The sequence below is a fragment of the Marmota flaviventris genome, chromosome 15 (assembly GCF_047511675.1).
Source record: "Marmota flaviventris isolate mMarFla1 chromosome 15, mMarFla1.hap1, whole genome shotgun sequence".
In the NCBI taxonomy this organism is placed as follows: Eukaryota; Metazoa; Chordata; class Mammalia; order Rodentia; family Sciuridae; genus Marmota; species Marmota flaviventris.
Window position 1 is genome coordinate 19,843,570 of NC_092512.1, and position 21,201 is coordinate 19,864,770.

Below are 21,201 nucleotides of genomic sequence, written 5' to 3' on the forward strand. Positions count from 1 at the left end.
AGGAGTCTGTCACCTCCACCCAGAGCTCCCATCATATGGGACATTTTTCTATTACAGAAATTATCCTGCTGGGTTGTAACATCAATCTACCTCTGCACCTGAACCTAGATGGCTGGCATCAGGCTGTGAGTTCCTGGAGGGCACCGTTCTCACAGATTACACATTGTTCTCAAGGGCTACAACAGTGCCAGGCTCATAAGTTACTCTTATAAATCATGTGAGAAATGTATTCACAATTTTTCTTTCTAGCTGCAAGGAACTTGAAGAGAACAGAAGTTTCACACAGCCAAACAGAGGGTACTGTATTTCCCTTCTTCCCACCAACCCCTCAAAGAGCAGAGGTACCCACACCTCGCCCCCCCAAGGTTAGGAAGGGTGTTCATGCTCCAGATGTTAGACTACAGCTCCTGATCCCCAGTTAAATAGAAAATGTACAGCTAGGAGGTGAGAACGCTACACATTTCTAATTCACCAGTAACGGCTGCCCAGTTTCCATTCTGAATTAAAGTTGGAAACTGAGCTTCACTGAAGTGGAAGGCACAAATCAGAAATGCAGAGAGATGAGCTGTTTGGGTGGAAATGTCCTCTGGAAAAGCTTGTGGGATTGAGAGAAAAGGGCCCAGGACGGAGCTACAAGTTTCATGTCCTATCTCAGCTTGACAGAGGCCAGCTCAGGGGCCACCTGAGAGACCTCATTAGTCTGGATTCCTCATCAATATTTTCAGAGTTGACATGATGAAGGAAGGTGGCTGAATCAAGACCATCAGTTCTAATTCCGACTCAGGTACCAAATCAGATGGCCGAGCAAGAGCCACGTAAAGGGGTTGAAAGAGATGGTTGCTAAATTCCCTCAACTTCGACAACTTCACTATGTTGAAGACATGAAGATGGCACATTATTCAACCACGGTGTGACCAACCTTAAGGAAGACCTTCATTAATGTGTAACTATGGCAGCTACTTCAGTTTTTTGGATCTCAACCCTGTTCACAAATATTAACACCCATGATGCTATATACTGGCTCTGTGCCAAACGCTGAGTATACAGTGACAAACAAGATAAAACACAGGGACCCTGTCCTCAGAGACCATACAAGGTTCTTTCATGTAAAATATAAATATATATAATATATATAATGATTCAGTGTGAATTTCAGAATGATAAGAGTCTCAGGATTTCTTCTCTAACTTCACATAGTTAAAAAAATAATTCTACTTGAACATATCAGAACTTCTAGAATTTAATTATAGGTGTGAAATAATTATCTAATTTAAGAGATCTGCGTTTTTAAGACTTTGAATGTGTTTCTTTATCAAAGTTCTTGGCATCAGTAAAAACTATTTCAGTTGTCCTCTAGGAGCATAAACATTGTAAAGTTATTTGCATATAAGAGTTGGAATAGAAAAATTTTAAACATGAGTTCTGTCTCTTGTCACTAAGTTACCCAGACTGGCCTTGAACTTGTGACCTTCCTGCCTTAGCCTCCAGAGTCTCTGGGATTACAAGTGTGCACTGTCATGCCCAACTAACATGCTATTTAAATGTTAGCTAATGCTCATAATGTGTATCACAAATGCAACAAATCTAAGATCTAGGAAAGGAAGGTTGTTATAGAGAGAACGGCATTTCCTCACAATTCCACCTCACCCAGCAAATGTTTTATGTGATTCTTCTGACCAAAAACTAAGCATGCCTGCTCCCATTTCTTCAGAGAGCATTTGTGCCATCAATTATAATAGCTGCTGTGAATCCATGAAGCTGAAATTCTCATGTATTTCTAACAACATTTGTAAAAGCTTAAAATTTAGTATGTTTGTGTTATCTTTTTACTTGTGATTACATAATCAGCTGACTCCAAACTGTAAGTCTGTGTTGGCACCTAAACGTTTAGCAACTTCAACAGTACACTGAAGTGACACACTGAAATATACAAAAACCAAAAACTGGTAACCGGTTCATAATAGAATTGTGTCTTTGTCCATGCATACAGACAAAGCCGCAAAGAAATCAGGCATGGTGGCACACACCTGTAATCAGTGGCTTGGGAGGCTGAGGCAAGAGGACCATGAGATCAAAGCCAGCCTTAGTAACTTAGCAAGGGCTTAAGCAACTCAGCAAGACCCTGTCTCTAACTAAAATATTAAAAAGGGCTGGGATGTGGTTCAGTGGTTAAATGCCCCTAGGTTCAATCCCTAATACAAAAACAAAACCTGCAAAGAAATCAGGCACCTAGTATACTGTGACTTGGCAAGCTGAGGCGGGAGGATGGAAAGTTTGAGGCCAGCCTTGATAAATTAGGGACAAATTGTCTCAAAGTTCATAAAAAGGGAGGGTTAGTGGGCTGGGGTTGTGGCTCAGTGGTAGAGCACTTGCCTATCAGGTGAGAGGCACTGGGTTCGATTCTCAGCACTACATATAAATAAATAAATAAACGTCCATTGAAAACTAAAAAATATTAAAATTTTAAAAATACTTTAAAAAAGGGAGGGGTAGTGTCTGGGGATGTAGCTCACCAGTACAGCAACCCTGGATTTAATCCCCAGTACTGCAATAAATAAATAAACTGCAAATAATCAAATAAAATCAATTTAATAAAAACACTGTTCTTGCTCAATGTCAATTCCAAAGCACACAGAAGTTCAACTCCTCAAATCTCAGAGTTCCTCTATTTTCAAAGGAAGAATTGGGAGGGGAAAAAAATCACTGCTTAAAAAATAAAAGCAATTTCCCTTTTCACTAGAGATCAATTCATAAATATTTGTTTATATTTCACTCTATTCCTAGAACAGTGGAAATGTTATAAGTTAGTACAAAAATAGAATAACAGAACCATCTATATAACAAATGTTGTCAGAAGTCAAAGATTTTCATCTATGAGAGCACATACAAATGTGAAAGTTTATTCTATACCAAGCAGAATTAGCTTTCATTTACACTTTTTAACAGGAAATATTTTTAAAATAAATATCCCCATTTTATGCTTCTAGCAAAAGCTAAGAATAAAAAATGGGTGTAAAAGACATCTATAATTTTTGACACAGTATTTATTTGTTAGATTTCTGGTACTAATTTTTTTTTGTCAACTGTGATATCTGATTGTAAATAAGAAACAGAACCTAGAACCAGGCGCAGTGGTGGACACTTGCAATCCCAGCAAATAGGGAGGTTGAGATAGGAGGCTCACAAGTTCCAGGTCAACCTCAGTAGTTTAGTGTGGCCCTGTCTCCAAGTAAAAATAAAAAGAACTGGAGGTGGGGCTCAGTCATAAAGTACCCCTGGGTTCAATCCCCAGTACTAAAAAAAGGAAAGAAACAGAAACTAATTCTAGCTAATTTAAGTAAAGAGGGATTTAACTAGAAGGATAAAGAGGCTTTTACAAGTTCAAGGGAAAGCTGAAGATCCAGTCTCTGAAATCCCAGAAACTGTACAAGTGTGCAAATATGCTCCAGAATCACATCAGGGCAGCACATGAACTGCTGGAAGTTTCTGAAATTAGATAGGTAAGAGACTTTCAGAGACATTTAGGAACTTCTAAATGATGAAGGCTGCATAATCTTGAAATACATTGGCAGGTTTCTCCGAGCAAAAAATTATAATTTTTTTCATAACAGATTTGTCATGAAAAAAATAATAAATCAAACAAGTTTTACAAACTAAAAGTCATTCCAATTGCCAATGCCAGAATACACATTTCTGAAAACAGATTTCTTATTTAACCAAGATTTTTGGCTAACAATTTCAATATCTACAGACTGTCGCACAGATGGAAAGCATTCACCTCACTAAGAGTATGTTGGGTCTGAATGAATGCAGGCGTGCCTTCTGGGTCCAGCTGATTTTTTTTTTCCAGTTAAAGAAGGTAAAGGAATGAATAAAAAGAGTAAGTAATTCCTTTTTCAGGCAACATTCATTTCCTAGATGAGATCTGTGACCAAGAACAAGAATTTAGAGAAGTAGAGACTCCCATGTAGAGAACTGCAATCCAGGTACCTAATGACAGCTTCTAATTTCATGTCTAGCGATGTGAGGAAGTCTGATAACATCAACACAAGCAGCTGCTCAGAGAATACAAAATAAATAAAGCATTTTATCACTAGATAAGGGGAAGTAAAAGGGAAATATGACTTATACCTACAGCAATACTTCAAGATCTATAGTTGATAGATAGTAGGCCAAAAATGATAGGAAAAAATCAAGTTTCACATTTGGTTCAAACAGCAACACATGTGTCATCTTTCCATTTCTTTTCTTTATTTTTTTTCTCCAGGGCTGGAGATTGAACCAAGAGTCTTGTGCATGCTAGGCAAGTGTTCTACCACTGAACTACCCGCCCCACACGTTGTGTAGTGTGAATTTTATCAGAAGAAATGTGGACTTTTTGCCACAACTGCATAGAAAGTCAGTTTGTAGCTGCAAATACTTTAATGTTATCTTTTCCGTCAATAAAATTGCTATTACACATCCATGACAAGGGGGAAATAATTAGAAAATGAAGGTTTAGAATCCATATGACTGATTATTTAAGTAAAAGCCTTATTGACCCTTGGTCAAAATTATCAGAATGTTTCTATGCTTGATTTCCTACTGTAAAACATAAAGCTTTTAAAATGGAAGTGATCACATAAACATCAATTTATAAGTCTACCAAGGATTTATATCTCATTTGAAGAACGTCGGGAACGTCTGGCAAGTTTTCCTTGTGTATCTATACACAAACCACACACATACACATACAATTTTTTTTTCACTTTTCAATATACAATTTTTTTCTATCAAGGGACAGACTGTAAATATTTTTGGTTTCAGAGGTAATACAGTTTTTGTTGCCGTTAACTACTGTTGTAGCACAAAAGCAGCCGTACATAATATAAAATGGCTGAATTCTAATAAAACTTTATTTATAAAGTGAGCAGCCATAGTTTTTTTCTATCTTTGACATATATAAGATTGATTTTCATATATCATTTTTAAGTCCTGTGTGCAATACCATGAATAAATTCTGTACCTGCAGTTCATAATTGAAGAAAAGGTGCTTTCTAAATATTAACTGAGTCATGTTAGCCTGTTTGTCATTATTAATAACAGTAACTAAAATGAGCATTTCCTACATGCTAGGTCTATCCTAAGAACTTTACTGGCATCAAACACACTACTTACTCTTCCCATTTTACAGAAAAGGAAACTATGAACTTTAATTTGCATTAGTCAATAGAATTCAGTTAGAGACAGCCTCTGATTCTGCTTAGAGAGCCCATTTATCCAAAAACCATGCAAGATTACATATTCCCCTTAAAAATACTCTTTATCCTCTTTTTTCCCCAAATGAACCTTCTCTCAGGACACTTGAAAATTGTAGCATTATGCCCGAACATCCCCTTAGAGCTTAGAAGATCTTTATATTTTTTTCTATCTAGATTCCAAGAATCTGTGATCCTTAGAATTTTGTATTCAAGATGTTGTGTCCACCGAAAACTAAAAACTAAAAAAAAAAAAAAAAAAAAAAAAAAAAAAGAATTTTGTATTCTTCTGACCCTAAAATCAGCCCCTAAACTACAGGTCCTATTTTCCACCACATCTCGAGATCTGGTGTGAAAATCTATGATCATAAAATTATGGCCTTGTCCATGCCTACAAAGAAAGTGCGAGGGTGTTGAGCTAAATGTCCTGTGCTTATTTTGCTATTTTAATCTTTTACTTTTTGAGGATAATGAGTCAAAGTCTTTATGCGATGGCATCTATAGTAAGAATCTTACAGTTAATTAAGTGAAAATATCTCAGGCTTCTATATCTAAACAGAAGTTGAGCAATATCTTAAAATGTTCTTGATCTACACAGTACTAAATAATTTCTAAAATACATAAAAATGTTTCTTGTATGAAATCCTACTGGATAATTTATTCTATATACGTATAGCATATTCAGTCTAAGAATATTCATTTTCCTAGGGTTAAATTTCACAGCAGAGATAAGTTTTCTTCCAGAGCCTAAAATATGACCAGTAGGTTCATATTCACAACTACTAGTATTTTTAATCAACAATGCATAATAGTAACTCCAAGTAATACGCACAAAAGTGAATCTGACATATTTACTATATTCATACTCACCAGTAACTAGACATACATGGCAGAGAAAAATAATCATTTATATAACCAACCTAAGCTTTTAGAGCTTTTAAGTATTTCTTGATTCTTAATGAATTAATGAGATCATTTTCATATAAGTAGCTGGCATGATTATCATATATGTAAGTTTAATTTTTGTCCATTATAGACAGAAATATTCAGAGATTAGTCAAATTTCAAAGGTGCAGGCTCCATGTCCACAATGGTCACATGCTCCAACTCTGACCTCCATGCTTCAGTGGCTTAAGGCTGAGCCCAGTTGTGTACCGAACCCTCAAAGAGCATGACTTTTAAATGAGGCTATGGATTGTAATTCCAGCTTCCACTGGCTTACCTTGTGCCCTGGGACAAGTTTCTTAAGCTCTAAACTTCTGCATCCCCAACTCACAAATGGAACAGATGCTACGTACTCTTAAATTAAATGATGTAATTCACATGAAATGCTTATCATACTACTTGGCACACAGTATGAGCTCAATAAATACTAGCTATCATTATACTATTACTATTTCTTGAAAAAGCTAAAAAAAATCAAAATAACACCAAACCAACAAATATTGCAATTGATAGCCTAGTAATAAAATTTAAAATCTGCTCCCAATGAATAATTTATCCTTCTATCTTGGCAGAAGGAAAACAGATGAAAGTTCAGTGTTAAGCAATTAAAAATAGTCAAAGGTTAAAAGATATAACCTAATGTAACCTTTGGCTTAACACTCTCATTTGCAAAATTCCTTGTTTCAAAACCTCAGGGTAAGTAAAAACTGCAAGTGTGGCATTGAAATAATGATATGCTTCTTCCTGGCCTTTAAGCAAGGAAGCTTTGGACGTAAGAATGAATGAGGTGCCATACCTCACCTTGGATAGTGCACAGTCCTGCCAGGCTGGAGGGACATGCAGGATTTGTGGATATGACCTCAGAAGCTCAGCTTGATTTGTCAGGCAGTGTGCTGGTGGACAGGGAGTAGGGACTTTCCCCAGTAGAAAAGACTGTGCCTTCAACTCAGCCCCCAAGATTTCCAGGTGCTAGATACTCAGCATTTCCAGTTCAGGCCCTTCAGTGCCTGAGTTCACAGTAAATGCCCAGCAGAGATAAGGTCATTCAGTCATTCTCATGCTTGCACTACAGGAAGACAGTGACAGAGAGACAGGATTCCCCCTGTGGAACAGAAACCCACTGTGTGCCAGGTAGTTTCCAGTTCATACCTAGCTCTTTATAGAATACTAAGAGAGTGGAAGACCTGGGCTCCCTCCCTTCTTGACTATCATCTGTATTTTTGGATTACTAATAAAGCCATTTGTTAAGATTTAGATATGAGTCATCCCTCCAAAGCTGGAGACAAAACAAGAAATGTGCAGTGGTGATGCGATTAGATTACGAGCACTGTAACCTCATCTGCAGATTAATTTACCGATATGGAGTAACTGGGTAGTAATTGTAGGCAGGTAGGGTGTGGCTGGAGGAAACTTGTCACTGGAGGCATACATACCTTTGGGGTTTGTATTTTGTTCCTGGTGTATTTTGCTCTCTCTGCTTCCTGGTTTCTAGGTCCTGAGCTGCTTTCCTCTGCCAACAGTTCCACCATGATGTCCTGCCTCACCTTGGGCCCAGTGTTGGATAACTACTGACTGAACCTCTGAAAGTGTGAGCCAAAATAAACTTTTCCTCCTCTACACTGCTCTTGTCAGGTCTTTTGTTTACAAAAAGTTGATTAAAACACCATTTCTTAATCTGCACTATAACATATTATATATTTTCCCACCTCACCATATAAGGGGGGCAAAAATGTTGTAGCCCCCATGGTGACAGTCTGCACAAGGTTCCAGGAGGCTCACAGCAGACAGAGAACCCATTCTTTTAAGGCACTAGAATAAGAAATTTGTCAGTGAGATTTGGCCTTCTGATGTAGAAAACTTCTCTCTTTGCTATACCTCCCATTCCTTAAGTCTCAGGGGTTAGGGAAAATAGGTCACCAAATGCCTTGATCTTCATCTAGGAGAATTATCAAGTAAGACATAAAGGCTCTTGGAGAAGAAAACATCTGCCCTGTGAAAAACACATACTCACTGGGACAACCTTGTACCATGGAAGGCACTTCAGGTTAAGCAGGTAATTCAGACATGAGTCTCAAAGCCATGCAGCCTAATGCTTCATAAATGTCTGCACTCTGATGTGTGTAGTTTTAAGTGATTAATTGCATTTCTCAGATATAACCTCTGAATAAGACGAATAGATCTAAGTGTAGTTTTATTTTATCTTTTTAATTTTTTTGTAGTTGTAGATGGACAGAATGCCTTTATTTTTATTTACTTATTTATCTATTTATCTATTTATTTATTTTTAATGTGGTGCTGAGGATCGAACTCAGTGCCTCACACATGCTAGGCAAGCACTCTACCACTGAGCTATAGCCCCAGCCCCCTAAGTGTAGTTTTAAATAAGCATTTTTACACACTGCATTGTAATCTCCATGAAGGCTGAATTCCCAGGAAACTCAGACATCTTCATTAACTAATTCTTGCTATGTTCTATTAATAACAGCACTTTCATTTAGTAAGTAAAACAAATTGTTCTATTTTATTATAGGTACATGGTCTTTTAAGGACAGTTAAGATAAATGTGATAGTAAAATCGCCTTTCACATAAGCCATCAATAAAGATTGCAATGATTTCCCAATATGCATGTTAGAGTCCATATACAGGGGTGCTACAGTGATGGACCCCCACCCTCAGCCCATTTATTTAGAAGCTTATTAGGAAGAGATTGAGTACAGGCCACTGAGGTTTTTTTTCTGGCAGGGGCTGAAGGATCAATTCTGTATCAGGTAGAAGTTACAGGTGGCAGGGAGATGTTCTGAATCTCAAGAACCTGGGGAGAAGAGATCTTTATTATAACCCTGCCCCCAGCACTCCCAGAAGATCTGGCTTCAACCAGGAAATCTAAGAATACAGATGGGACAGGGAAGAGATGGAAGAACTGAAAATGTCCAGAAAATCTTCAAATCCTCACAGATTTCAAATGCCTCCCTGAATAAACATTCTTTCAGAACTGATACATAGCCAAACCAACTTCCTCTCCTATCCCTTTTAGAAAAGAAGCAATCTAGCAGCAAAATAACCACCCAAAATAGAGCTAATAGGGAGATCATTGAAGTGACCCCTTTTGGTTAATTAAACATGTCAATAATTAGACTGTTTGTTCCATGGTAATATAAGGATCAACAAGTCTCGGCCCATAAGAAGAGTGGTTTCTAAGGAATTTCTGGCCCTAGCTGTTGCACCTTCAATTGACAGACACGAGTGTAAATTATAATAAAGTCCTCAGTAATTGGACTCTGCTCCTCTAGGCTTAAAGCTCTGGCTAGTGTGAAGTCAGCCAGTGTTGAACAAGTAGACACATGTGCCAACTCTGAGCCCTGTTTCTTAGACATCAAGATGCTTCTCAGTGGGTTTAACTGGAGCTTCTCTCTTTCGCAGCTGACACAAGTAAAGAAAATTCATGCTGTTTATGTCACAATTGCTTGTCAGAACTTCAGCATAAAGGGTTTGTGCACACGCTACATATTTTTAAAAAATAAAAGATAAACTCATACATTATTAACCAAGAATAAAACCAGTTTTATTTCTATTTAGTTCTATTATGTTTACAGCAAGATGAAGCACAAAGTCAAGGCCAGAGTTAAGAATGTTATGTCAGTGCAATGGTAAACTGAGTTATAAGCTTAAATCAAATTAAGAATAGAAAAAAAAAATGCCTCCGTGGCAATCAAAGTTACTTTCAATTTCTAATTTATACAGAGGGAAGAAAAAATATTGACAAATTATATTGACACGTGTGACCTCTGCTGAGTTATATAAGTAAACACCATTTTGCAACTTTCCCAGAAAGTCTGCATCTTAATTATTCCTCAAGCAGCTTTGCTTATACAAAGAAATAACTTATAGACAGTTTTGGCTGGGACTCTCTCTGGGTGGAGGTGTTTCTTGGAAAGACATCAAAATTCAAGTAGTACAAAAATCATCCCTTCCAACTTGAACTTGAGCCATTTGCAACTGTAGTCATGTGTTGAGAGTTTTATTTTACCTCTATTACTGAGTAAATGTTTGAACAACGGGGCCGTATCTTCCAAATAAGGAATAGAGGGGGCAAATGTGGGGATGATCAACAGGCCACCATCTTGGAGGACTTTTGTAGGGAACTATGTTGAAAGCAGTCAGGTCCAAGAAACATGCCAATAGCTCCCAACCTTTCCCACTCTGTGTCAGTTCTGAGGCTTTTCTATTTTTTTTTTTTTTTTTGGTCTGTGTATAAACTTCCTTCCCTCCCAGCTTTAAAGTATTTCTCCTTAAGTTTTGCCTTAATAATATCATACCCTCCTCTGGTGTCTCATCATTAAGTCCAAGTGACCTTCTGCAGAGGAAGCTGTGCTTATCTATTACCCCAACACTCACTCACTCCCTCTCCAAAGGATAGCAGCTACCAAGGGGGATTCTGACTGATCTAAGATAACCAGGGGAACACCATCCTCCTTGCCACAAAACTGCAAATGGTGAGGTGAAGACAACCAATGCTGGATGATGCTCTGCCTTAAGATCCTGCAGGTCTGATTTAAGATGGCTTAAAAAGATCAAAGCTGAAGTTAAGATAAATGTGATAGTAAAATCTCCTATCACATGGTTGATGGCCATGGCCTGACAACAGCGATAGCGCAAAGCTAATGCACAGAGGAGAATCAAGAATTGAAGAGAAAAAGATCTGGAGACCTGGCTTCTCTCTCTCTCTCTCTCTCTCTCTCTCTCTCTCTCTCTCTCTCTCTCTCTCTCTCTCTTTTGTACCAGGGATTGAACCCAGAGGCACTTAACCACTGAGCCACATCCCCAGTCCTGTTTTATATTTTATTTACAGACAGGGCCTCACTGAGTTGCTCAGTCTGGCTTTGAACTCACGATCCTCCTGCTTCAGCCTCCAGAGCTACTGAAATTACAGGTGTAACTACCGTGCCCAGCTGAGACCTGAAAGTCTGACCCAGGCTCACCTGAAATTAATGTTACGTAACTAAGAAATGCCCTTCATTGTTTAAACCAACGTATACATTGTCCATTCAAATTATTACTTTCAAATTATTATGCCCATGATGCTTTTTCCCTATGCCTGCCACCATAGATTGCGACTGGAAGGCAAGGAGCAAGAACCTTAATTCTTGATATTTTGGCTGGTTACTTCCACAGTTGCTTGCACCTTGTTAGGACTCTGAAAGGCCTGGATTCAAAATCAAGGAACCAAAACAAGGTTCCATACCTACCACTTATGTGATATTGGGCAAACTGCTTATGTGGTGATCTCTTCCATTTTTAAAAAAGGCAGTAACAGAATTATTGTAAGGAGTCAAGGACGTAATGCAAAAGTAAATGCATAGACCAGGACCCAACACTTCCCTATCATCCGTAGGCCCCTTCTCTAGATGATTATCATCACCTCTAAGATTTTGTCCAAATTTCCAGATCAAGTGGTTTACCACAGGCTTGTTAGGTCAAAGAACACTTCAGAGTCAGGGCAGTCCAGAACCTGACAGCCCACTTCTGGCCCAGTTTCCCACAATGCAGGCTGTTTTTTTCATCCCACATCCTGTGTTTAAGGGCTGTATGATTCTTTTCTTTTAAGCCCTGGCCCTTCAAGAGTTTCTATGGAAGTCATCTTCCCTATGATAGAGGCACATTCTCTTTTCTAAATGTTCTTTGACCCAAATATCCAAAAGCATCTTCAGCACACCCATGCTTAGATTTTTGAATGATCTCATTTCAGTGTTTCTCAGGTTTTCTGCTTATTGCATTATATTGAATAATTATTAACATGAGCTTAATACTTATTGCAAATTCAGATATTAAAATAAATTTGTTATTTGGGGCATGAGACCTAAGATTCGTAGAATATGTGACATTTGTCTTTTTCATTCAGGCATCCTTGCAACTCCCACCCCTCTAGGGTACACACCCCTTCATGAAGTTAAGTTTGCTCAATAAAGAGAGTTCCTAGGAAAATAGTAGAATCAGAAATCTGTAGTACAAGGACTGTAAGGAGACAGAATCAAATCAAACTACACAACCATCAGCAAGCAGCCTGGGGGTTAGAAGTGGACAGACCTCAGCCTTCCCTGGCTTAAGCTACCTGCCTCTGCAGCTGCCCTGGGCTTCCTCAAGCTGCAGGCCCTGGCATTTGACCCCTTTTGCTACACCACAGCAACAGCTGGTATCTCAAAACTAGGGATACAAAAGGGTATCTTAGCCCACACTCCCTGGTGTGTTTCAATGCTCCATCTTGGCTTCCCTATACAGCAAAGTGCCAGGCGCAATGGCGCACCCCTGCCATCCCAGCTACTAGGGAGGCTGGAGGCAAGAGGACCCACAAGTTTGAGGCCAGCCTGGGTAACTCGGTGAGACTCTGCCTCAAAATGAAAAAAAATAAAAAAATAAAAGATGTGGAGATGTAGTTCGGTGGTAAAGCATTCCTAGATTCAATTTTCAGTATAGCAAAAACAAAGCATAAAAGATACAGAAAAAAATGACTCTGGGTGCAGACGTAAGTAAGTTAGTGCTGTGAACACTTCAAAGGATGAAACCATTCCAGCCAGCCCCACTGACAATAGTTCAAGTTGCTCCTGCTGGTATCACCATGGGAACAGCTGCTTGCAAGCATGCTGCCTGATCCACTAAGCCAGCTCCCCCCACTGCATCTCCACGGTGGCCCCCAAGTATCTACTAATCCATAAAAATAGTCCCTGACATAAGCTTACAAGTTTAGTTAAAGACTCAGATCTGGTGGCTACCACTCTTGGCTAGAAAGGCATATCATGCCAGACATGGTGGCCATACCTACAATCCTGGTGACTCAGGAGGTTGAAGCAGGAGAATTCCAAGTTTGAGGCCAGTCAGCCTGGGCATCTTAGTAAGACTCTGTCTCAAAACAAAAAATTAGCAAGGGCTCAGGATGTGCTCAGTGATAGAGCCCCCCTGGGTTCAATCACCAGTAGGAAGGAAGGAAGGAAGGAAGGAAGGAAGGAAGGAAGGAAGGAAGGGAGGGAGGGAAGGAGGGACGGAGGAAAGGAAGGAGGGAGGGAGGGAGGGAAGGTGTGAACATTCCATACACACAGGGACTGACTGCTGCTTCCTTTCTCTTCCTAATCACTGAACTCATGGACACTCACCATTTAAGAGTCACAAACTAATTAAGGGAAAAAAGTTCCTGATCCAAATGAGTACTAAAAATAACAGGAGAAGACAGTGGTCTTCCTTCACCTTGAATTCTCTTATTTAACTTATTTTCAGGATTACTGATTCCAAAACTGACAGAAACCATAATTTAAACATCAGCACTGGCCTTTTAAAAAACAACCACACACATATCATCCACAAACAAGTAATACTCAGGTCATTTTTTTTTTAAGTCATATGTAAAAATAACTGCTAAGGGGTATAATTCCACATTTATTGAACATTTACTAGGTGTCTTTCATTTGCATGTTTTTGCAAGTTACAAAGTAGTTTTATATACTCTCCCTCCACAGAAGAAAGAAGCCTTTACTGAGTGTCTCCTATCCGCCAGGATTGTGTTCCCTGACCTCAGATCCAATTTGTGAAGCAGAAATGACATTCTCAGGAAAGGGGTCTGTATGCTGATCCAAAGGCAATTTAATACTCTACACTTAGCTTCCATTCCCCGCCCCTGCCCCCACCAACTTTTGAATCTGTATAGGCAGTAACTTCTTGACTTCTCTGTTATATAAAAGAATAAAATTGCATCACCTCCATGTTTGGGTACCTAGATTTTAGTAGCAGCTTCTGGGGAGGTAGTTTGCCAGCAGTTCCCTTCTGTTATAGTATCCAGTGGAGCTAAGCTTCCAGATTGATGTCATCAGTAAGGGCTACCAACCCACTAACACATACTTAGGGTTCTAAAGAACCTGAAGAGTTTGTTAGGTTCAAAGTTTTAAAAAAATCATTTCTCCTCCCAGTAGCTTGGGAGGCTGAGGCAGGAGGATCACGAGTTCAAAGCCAGCCTCAGCAACAGAAAGGCACTAAGCAACTCAATGAAACCCTGTCTCTTACAAAATAGAGTTGGGGATGTAGTTCAGTCGTTGAGTGTCCCTGAGTTTAACCCCCAGTATGCCCTCCCCACAAAAAATTATTCCTCCTTTTCCTATTTGGTGTTTACTAATTTCCTTATCTTATATTTGATTTATTGCATGTTGGTCTTTGGATCAACTGTCTTTTTGTTTGTTTGTTTGTTTACCTTTTATCTGCATAGTGCCTTGACATTTGCAAAGCAAATCCAGGAGAGCAAGACAATACATTAGTGAACATATTTTTTATAAAAAAGGCAATAGCAAGGAGAGCTTGGAACACAGTCTGTTAGAGCAAAAATTCTGAAAAAAACTGTGATTTCCTACGTTGCTAAAACCTACTGCCTAGTAAATTGCTTTTAGGGAACTGGCTTTAGTGACTGGATAAGATTGTTGTAATTAGAATAATTACTCTAGATAGAAGAGAATAACTGAAATGCTAGAAACATTTTCTCTCATTACTTAAGCATTCCTCTTATATTCTTAATTCTCTTTTCCACCCTACTCCCATGCTCATCCATGGCAAAACAGTGAACTAACTGCAATTTATCCTCCCATTAAAATGGTGACAAAATTCAGAATAAATGAAGCCCAAATTAAAATTTCAAAACCACATGGCAAAAAAGACCCAGTTTAATATTTAGTAAAGAAAATGAGAATCCTGTCTTGTCAAAACATAAACACTTCTAGGAATAAATTAGATTTTCCCCAACAGAATGGAAAAACCATTTGCCGACTTTTTTTTTTTTGTTTGCAAAAGTTGTCACACTATAAATGTGCCAGTCTCATACACATGATTCTGTTTTAAATTTTAGTGTTCTATTTTCTTTAACCCTCTGAGTCACTAGATGAGACAATGTTAAATTGCAGCATGACATCTTGCTTCAGAGCAGAGACTCTCAACTCTACCACTTTCTGGCTGACTGACCTATAGCCAGTTTCAATGCTCTGTGTTTCCATTTTCTCATCTGTAAAATGTGGGTATTGAGAGTAATCACTACACAGAGTTGCTATGAAGAGTAAAGGCATTAACATTTAGAAGAGACAGAGGCAGGTAATAAGAGCTGACAAAGTGTTATTGTTTTTTCTCTTGGTGGTACTGGAGATGGAATCCAGGGATGCTCTACCACTGAACTACATCCCCAGCCCCTTTAAACTATTTTATTCAGAGACAGGGTCTGGCTAAGTTGCCCAGATTGACCTTTCACTTGGGATCCTCCTGACTCAGCCTATGGAGTAGCTGGGATCACTGGTATGCACCACCGTTCCTGGCTATTGTTATTGTTTTGATGATCATTCTCACCATTACTACAAAAAGAACAAACTAATATTTTTAGGCTTCTTTGTTTTAAAATGCTCTATTACAAACATCTTTCTCTGTAAGTACCTCCAGGATTAGTCCTGAAAGAAACAGGAGGTAGAATTTTGATGTCCCAATTAGTGTCATAGTTACAAATGGATAACTACATTTCAAAATAATAGGTTTACATCTACAACCCATAAAAATAACTAATGATTTGAAAAATCATAGCATAAGACACTTAATATGAATTATTTACATGCGGTTGATTATCTTAAAATTAGGAATATTTTGGGCTGAGGTTGTGGCTCAGTAGTAGAGGTCTTGATAGCATGTGTGAGGAACGGGGTTTGATCCTCAGCACCACATAAAAATAAATAAATAAAATAAAGGTACTGTGTCCATTTATAACTAAAAGTGTTTTTTTTTAAAGAAGCTTAAAAAATTAAGAACATTCAGAGGATATTTTCTTGACTAGTACCTCTTCTCTGTTCTATTGTCAACAAAACACTATGATAATGTATATGTAAAATATCAGTCCCACCAGGAGGGGAAATGAAGGGGAAGTTCTAAGGAGTGAAGTCAACCAAATTATATTGTTATATTGTGTACACGTACAAGAATGTAAAAAAAATCCACTATTAAGTATAATTATTATACACCGCTAAAAATAAACACACACACATATCCCAGTGGTATTGTAATAATGTTATTTAATTAGTGATAAAAAAAATCATTGTATTTTGGGGGCAATAAAAATACAGCAACTAAAACGTTTTACTATTTTTGTCTTCTACCATCCCAATGTTTTATCTAAATGCATTTTTGTAACAGCTTTACTGGAATATAATTTGCATACCAAACAATTCACCCATTTAATGTACACAATGTAGTGGTTTTAACTATATCTTGAGTTGTGTGTGCAACCATCATACAAATCAGGGTTAGATCATTTCATCAGCCCAAAAGGAAACCCCATACTCACTAGAAGTTACCCTCCATTCCCCCTTCTGCTGTCCTGACAATTGCCAATCTACTTTCTGTCTTTTTATTTATTTGCCTATTTTGGACAATTCATAGAGATGGAGTCATACAATATTTGTCCTTTTAGTCCGGCTTTTTTTATGGGTGATCTTGCCAAAGTTCATCCATGTTGTAGCATCCATCAGTACTTTGCCTTTTTGTTGGTGAATAACATTCCACTAAAGGACTGATCATGTTTTGTTTATTCGTTCATCAGCTGATGAATATTTGAGCTGTTTCTGTTTTCATGAATAACAGTGTGGATATCTGTGGCCAGATGCTTTCACTTCTCTGAGAATATGCCAAGGAATGGAATTTCTGGGTTTTTATGTTTCATCTTTGAGGAACTACCAAATTGTTTTCCAAAGGGGCTATCCCATTTTACATCACCACCAATAGTGTGAGAAAATTCTAATTTCTCCACATTCTCACCAACACTTGTTACTATCTGACGTTTTTATTATGACCCAACCTGGGGGCAGGGATCCAAATGCATTCCTAGATGCAAAAACATAGGAATTAATTGGACAAGGAAGCAAAATCTTTTAAGACAAGGGAAAAGCACAAAGAGAATTAGGAAAAGGGTCCTGTAGTCAAGATGGAAAGGAAAGCAGCAGATGTTAGATGTGTTATTCTTATGCAATGAACTGCAGAAAAGTGTGAGCATCATGCAGCCAGCCTCCAACTTCCCATCGGGAGCAGATAATATTCACAACAACACTCTTCTGGGTCTACTGACTTATTTTACAGGGAGCCTTCCCATGTCGTACCCCATCTGATCCACCACCACAAATCTTATGTGGGAGGATAGTATTCCAATCTGCAAGGGTGTAAGGGCTGCAAAGATTCACTGAATTGCCCCAGGGACCAGAGCTACAAAACTAAAGAGAAAGGAAAAGGAAGTGAACAGAATTGAGTTTGGAAGCCTAACTTTTTATCTCACATCTCAGTCAATGGCTTCCTCTTTCCTCATGATCCCAACCTTATCACTGATGGCCCAGAAACCAATGCAAAGGCAAGAGAAGGCAGAGGCGAACCCAGGGTATGTGTGAAACAATTAAAGGCCAGAGGCCTGGTCATCACAAAGCGGCCACAATCATACAGTTAAGCGAGCAAGCTGGGGACAGAAGAACACATTGTGACAATAGCAAAAAGATGACCAAGTTTCCACCCTCCAGTAATCAGGAAGCCAGGCATACAGCCACGCTGATCCCTAAGTGTTAATTAAATATCATATTAAGCTGTACTAATAGAAGTATACTGGATTACATAGAACACTCATCCAAACATTTATTAAGAAATTACTATGTGTTAGTCACAGTAATAAAATGACTGAAATAACAAATAAAATGATTAAAATTTTCCAAAGTAAAATTAAATGACTAACATTTACTAAAACTTTTACATGTAGCATCTCACTTCATGCTCCCAAAACTCCTGAGGGAGGACTGTCACCAGACTTTCCTTTCTAACTTGGATGTGTTGGTGCACATCTGTAATCCCAGCTACTGGGGAGGCTGAGGCAGAAGAATTACAAATTTAAGGCCAGCCTGGGCAAATTATCAAGACCCTATCTCGAAACAAAATAAAAAGGGCTAGGATAGAGCTCAGTGGTAGAGTGTTTACCTAACTTGTTTGAGGTCCTGGTTTCCACCCCCAGTACCAATAAAATAAGAAAATTTAAATCTAAGAATCTTTCATGTATGTTTTTTATTTCATATATATGTCATATACTTCTATCATATATGTTCATATAGAGTAATGACCAGTGTAATTACACATCACATGCAACCAGAGGAATGAGAAGTTTTATTCCATATATGTATAATGTCAAAATTCACTCTACTGTCATTTATAAAAAATGATTTAAAAGGAATTGAAAAATTTTGAAATCAATTAAAATATTGAAAGTCTTAATTAAAAGAATCTCTTTTCCATAGAGGAGAGGCAAGAGAGGTTAAAAGTAAATTGTCCCAAAGTCACAAAAATTAATAAATGGTGGAGACAGAACAAGAACCCAGGCAGCCTGGGTCTGTAACATATGCTCATAACAGCTCTAGTCCTTCCTGCCAGGTTTTATGTAACTGGAAGTGACATGTGGTGTTACAGGAAGCTCAGGGCCAATTCTCAGGAGCCTCTCATAAAATACTCTTATCTCTGTTGCCATCTTACCGATGAGGAAACAGAGGCTCAGAGAAATGAATGAATTAATTACAATAGCTAATGCTGATATGATACTTACATATCATGCTCTGTTTTAAGCACTAATGCATCTAGTCTTCATAACAACCTACAAGGTAAATTTCATTATTATCATCATTCTAAATTAAATAACTTGTCCAAGGTCCTACACTAGTTGAGGGCTAACATGGCCAGGATTCACTCCAACTCAAAGGCCTCCTCAAAACAAACCTAATGATGACCCCTGGAATGAGTGGTGGAGCAGAAACTCAAACTCAGTTCTAACTCCTGAGTGACAACCTTCTATCTTTTCACTCACTTGCCCATAGATGACCCTCAAATCTGCTGCAGGGTGGAGAGGAGCCAGGGAAGAGGGGAGTACAAATGCTCTGGAGACCCATAAGAAAGGGCATTTAAGCTGCACTCTGAAGGACAAAGAGCTTGCTGGACAAAGGGAGTTACTACACAACCTAGTATTTGTAAAAAAAATAAAAAGCAAGTAACCTTATCCAAGGGAGAACTCTAAAAAAGACAACATAGTAATGAAAAACAAAGAAATCAAACTATTAAAAACAAAGTGTTTCAGATTATTTCAGAAGAGCTTTACTTCAAATCTTAGTTAGAAAACATTCTTGAAGGGAAACAAGTTTTTAGTCCCTTTACTTTTGACTATACATTCAAAAAATTCAACAAGGTATATAAATGTGCAATTTGTCTTTTGTAACACGAATTCTGACATCCAAAATTTACTTCCTCAAACTAAGTGCTGCAAGCTGGTGTCTACCAAACCTTCAGGAATGTTTGCAAGATTCTCCATCAGGTCCTGAAACAGTCATCTAGAAACCAAAATAAGCTGGGAAATTCAAACCAAGACCTAAAAGGAACCAGGGCCCACGTGGTTCTGGTGGGGCCAGGGGCCCATGTGTAAGTCGAGGCTGAAACACTGCAAAGATGGATTATTTTTTCCTGGCAAACTGATTTATGACCACACGAAGGGCAGCTGCAGAACCAGTCTGACCATAACTACAATCCTCAAACACAGAACAGGAAGTGATGGAAACAGCAGGAGGACCCTGAAGACTATCGCTCATTTCTGGGTGTTGTGAGACCTAACAAATTCTAATTCTTGCTGCAGACTTGGGGCGATCAATGGAGTCCATGGCCCAAAACGTGACCTCTGGGAAAGTTGGCACAGCAGAAGGGCACTAGACAAGGTGCCTCCACGCCCCCTGGCGGACTCAAAGGATAATTATGATGTGCCAATTAAAGGATAGATAGGTTCAGGGTTTCTGAAAAATTCTCTGTTTAGTTTCCACAGCAACCCTTAAAAGGAGGCATGGACTCCGTTTTACAGATGAGGAATAAGGTATGACTTGCCAACAGACACAAAAAAGGAAAACAACAGAAGCAATCACTGGGCTGACTTCTAGGAGTACAGGGTCTGGGGTTAGCTCGGACCACACAGCGACCCTCGGTTCTCCAGGCGGACAAGGTGCAGGCTATCAGCAGGGAGCATTGGCAGCGCCCAAGTACCTCGGAGGAGGGAGCGCGCGGCGGGTGGTAGCGACTCATCCCGGCGCAGGGCTGCAGCAACCAGGCTAGGGCGCAGCGCGCACCACCCGCTCGCCTGTGCCTGCCCGGACAGCCTCGCACGCTGTACGTGTCCAGCCGCTGCAGCAGCAAGGCGCGGCGCAGCGTGGACTGTCAACGCGTCTGCACCTGTCCCAGAGCCCGGAGAGACTCGCAAGCCACCTCACACGGCGCGCGTGCGCGCAGGACTGCAGCGGGCACGGGCTGGCAGTGCCACAGCAAGCCCACCCTCTCTGTCTCTGGTCTTACCGTAACTGTTCTCCAGTGACCAGGACTTCAGCCATGCGCTCCAGCTCCCTTTGCTGCGCCCCGCCACTCCCGCTAGTGCTACTGTCGCTGCCACCGCCGCCAGTGCTGCCGCCCTCCTCCATGGTCCGGGCCACACCGCTACCACTGCCTGGGCTAACCGCCTGGGATTCTGCTGTTCGAATCAGTCTGCCCTCACCGAGGCTTCTCCCGCCATCTTTGTTCGGGGCAGTCCCAATGCTCTGACGAGATTGGTTAGGGAGGGAATCCCTGTGAGTTAGCGGAGGCACTAGGCGAGTCCGGCCCCAGAAACTTCAGCTTGGGGGCGTGGCTGGAGTCCCTCGTGGCTGGGGGCGGGGCCGAGGGAGGAAAATATCAACATCTGAGCTGGGCACAGGCTCAGGGCTGTGTGTGCCGGCTGTGGATGAATTCCCGGGACTTTCCTTCCTTTACCCTGCAAAGCTCTTGCTATGAAAGCCTGCGTTTTTATTATATTGCCCATGCCCAAATTGCAGAGAATGAATGAGAACAGTACACCCAGTAGTGCACAAGAGAGGATATACATGTCACTGCAGGACATGGAAAAAAAATTGGGATGAGGGGTGATACCGAGGATTG

At 39.6% G+C, this 21,201-nt stretch overlaps 1 protein-coding gene across 1 annotated transcript in view; it reads right to left on the reverse strand.

Moving 5' to 3' along the window:
- The window catches only part of Deptor (DEP domain containing MTOR interacting protein), a 140,570-nt gene extending 119,716 nt beyond the window's left edge, over positions 1-20,854 (reverse strand). The window contains exon 1 of the mRNA XM_027949714.2: positions 20,587-20,854. Coding sequence (XP_027805515.1) covers positions 20,587-20,708 — 122 coding nt within the window. The 5' untranslated portion in view covers positions 20,709-20,854. The remainder of the gene's footprint in view (positions 1-20,586) is intronic.
- Between the last annotated feature and the right edge of the window lie 347 nt (positions 20,855-21,201).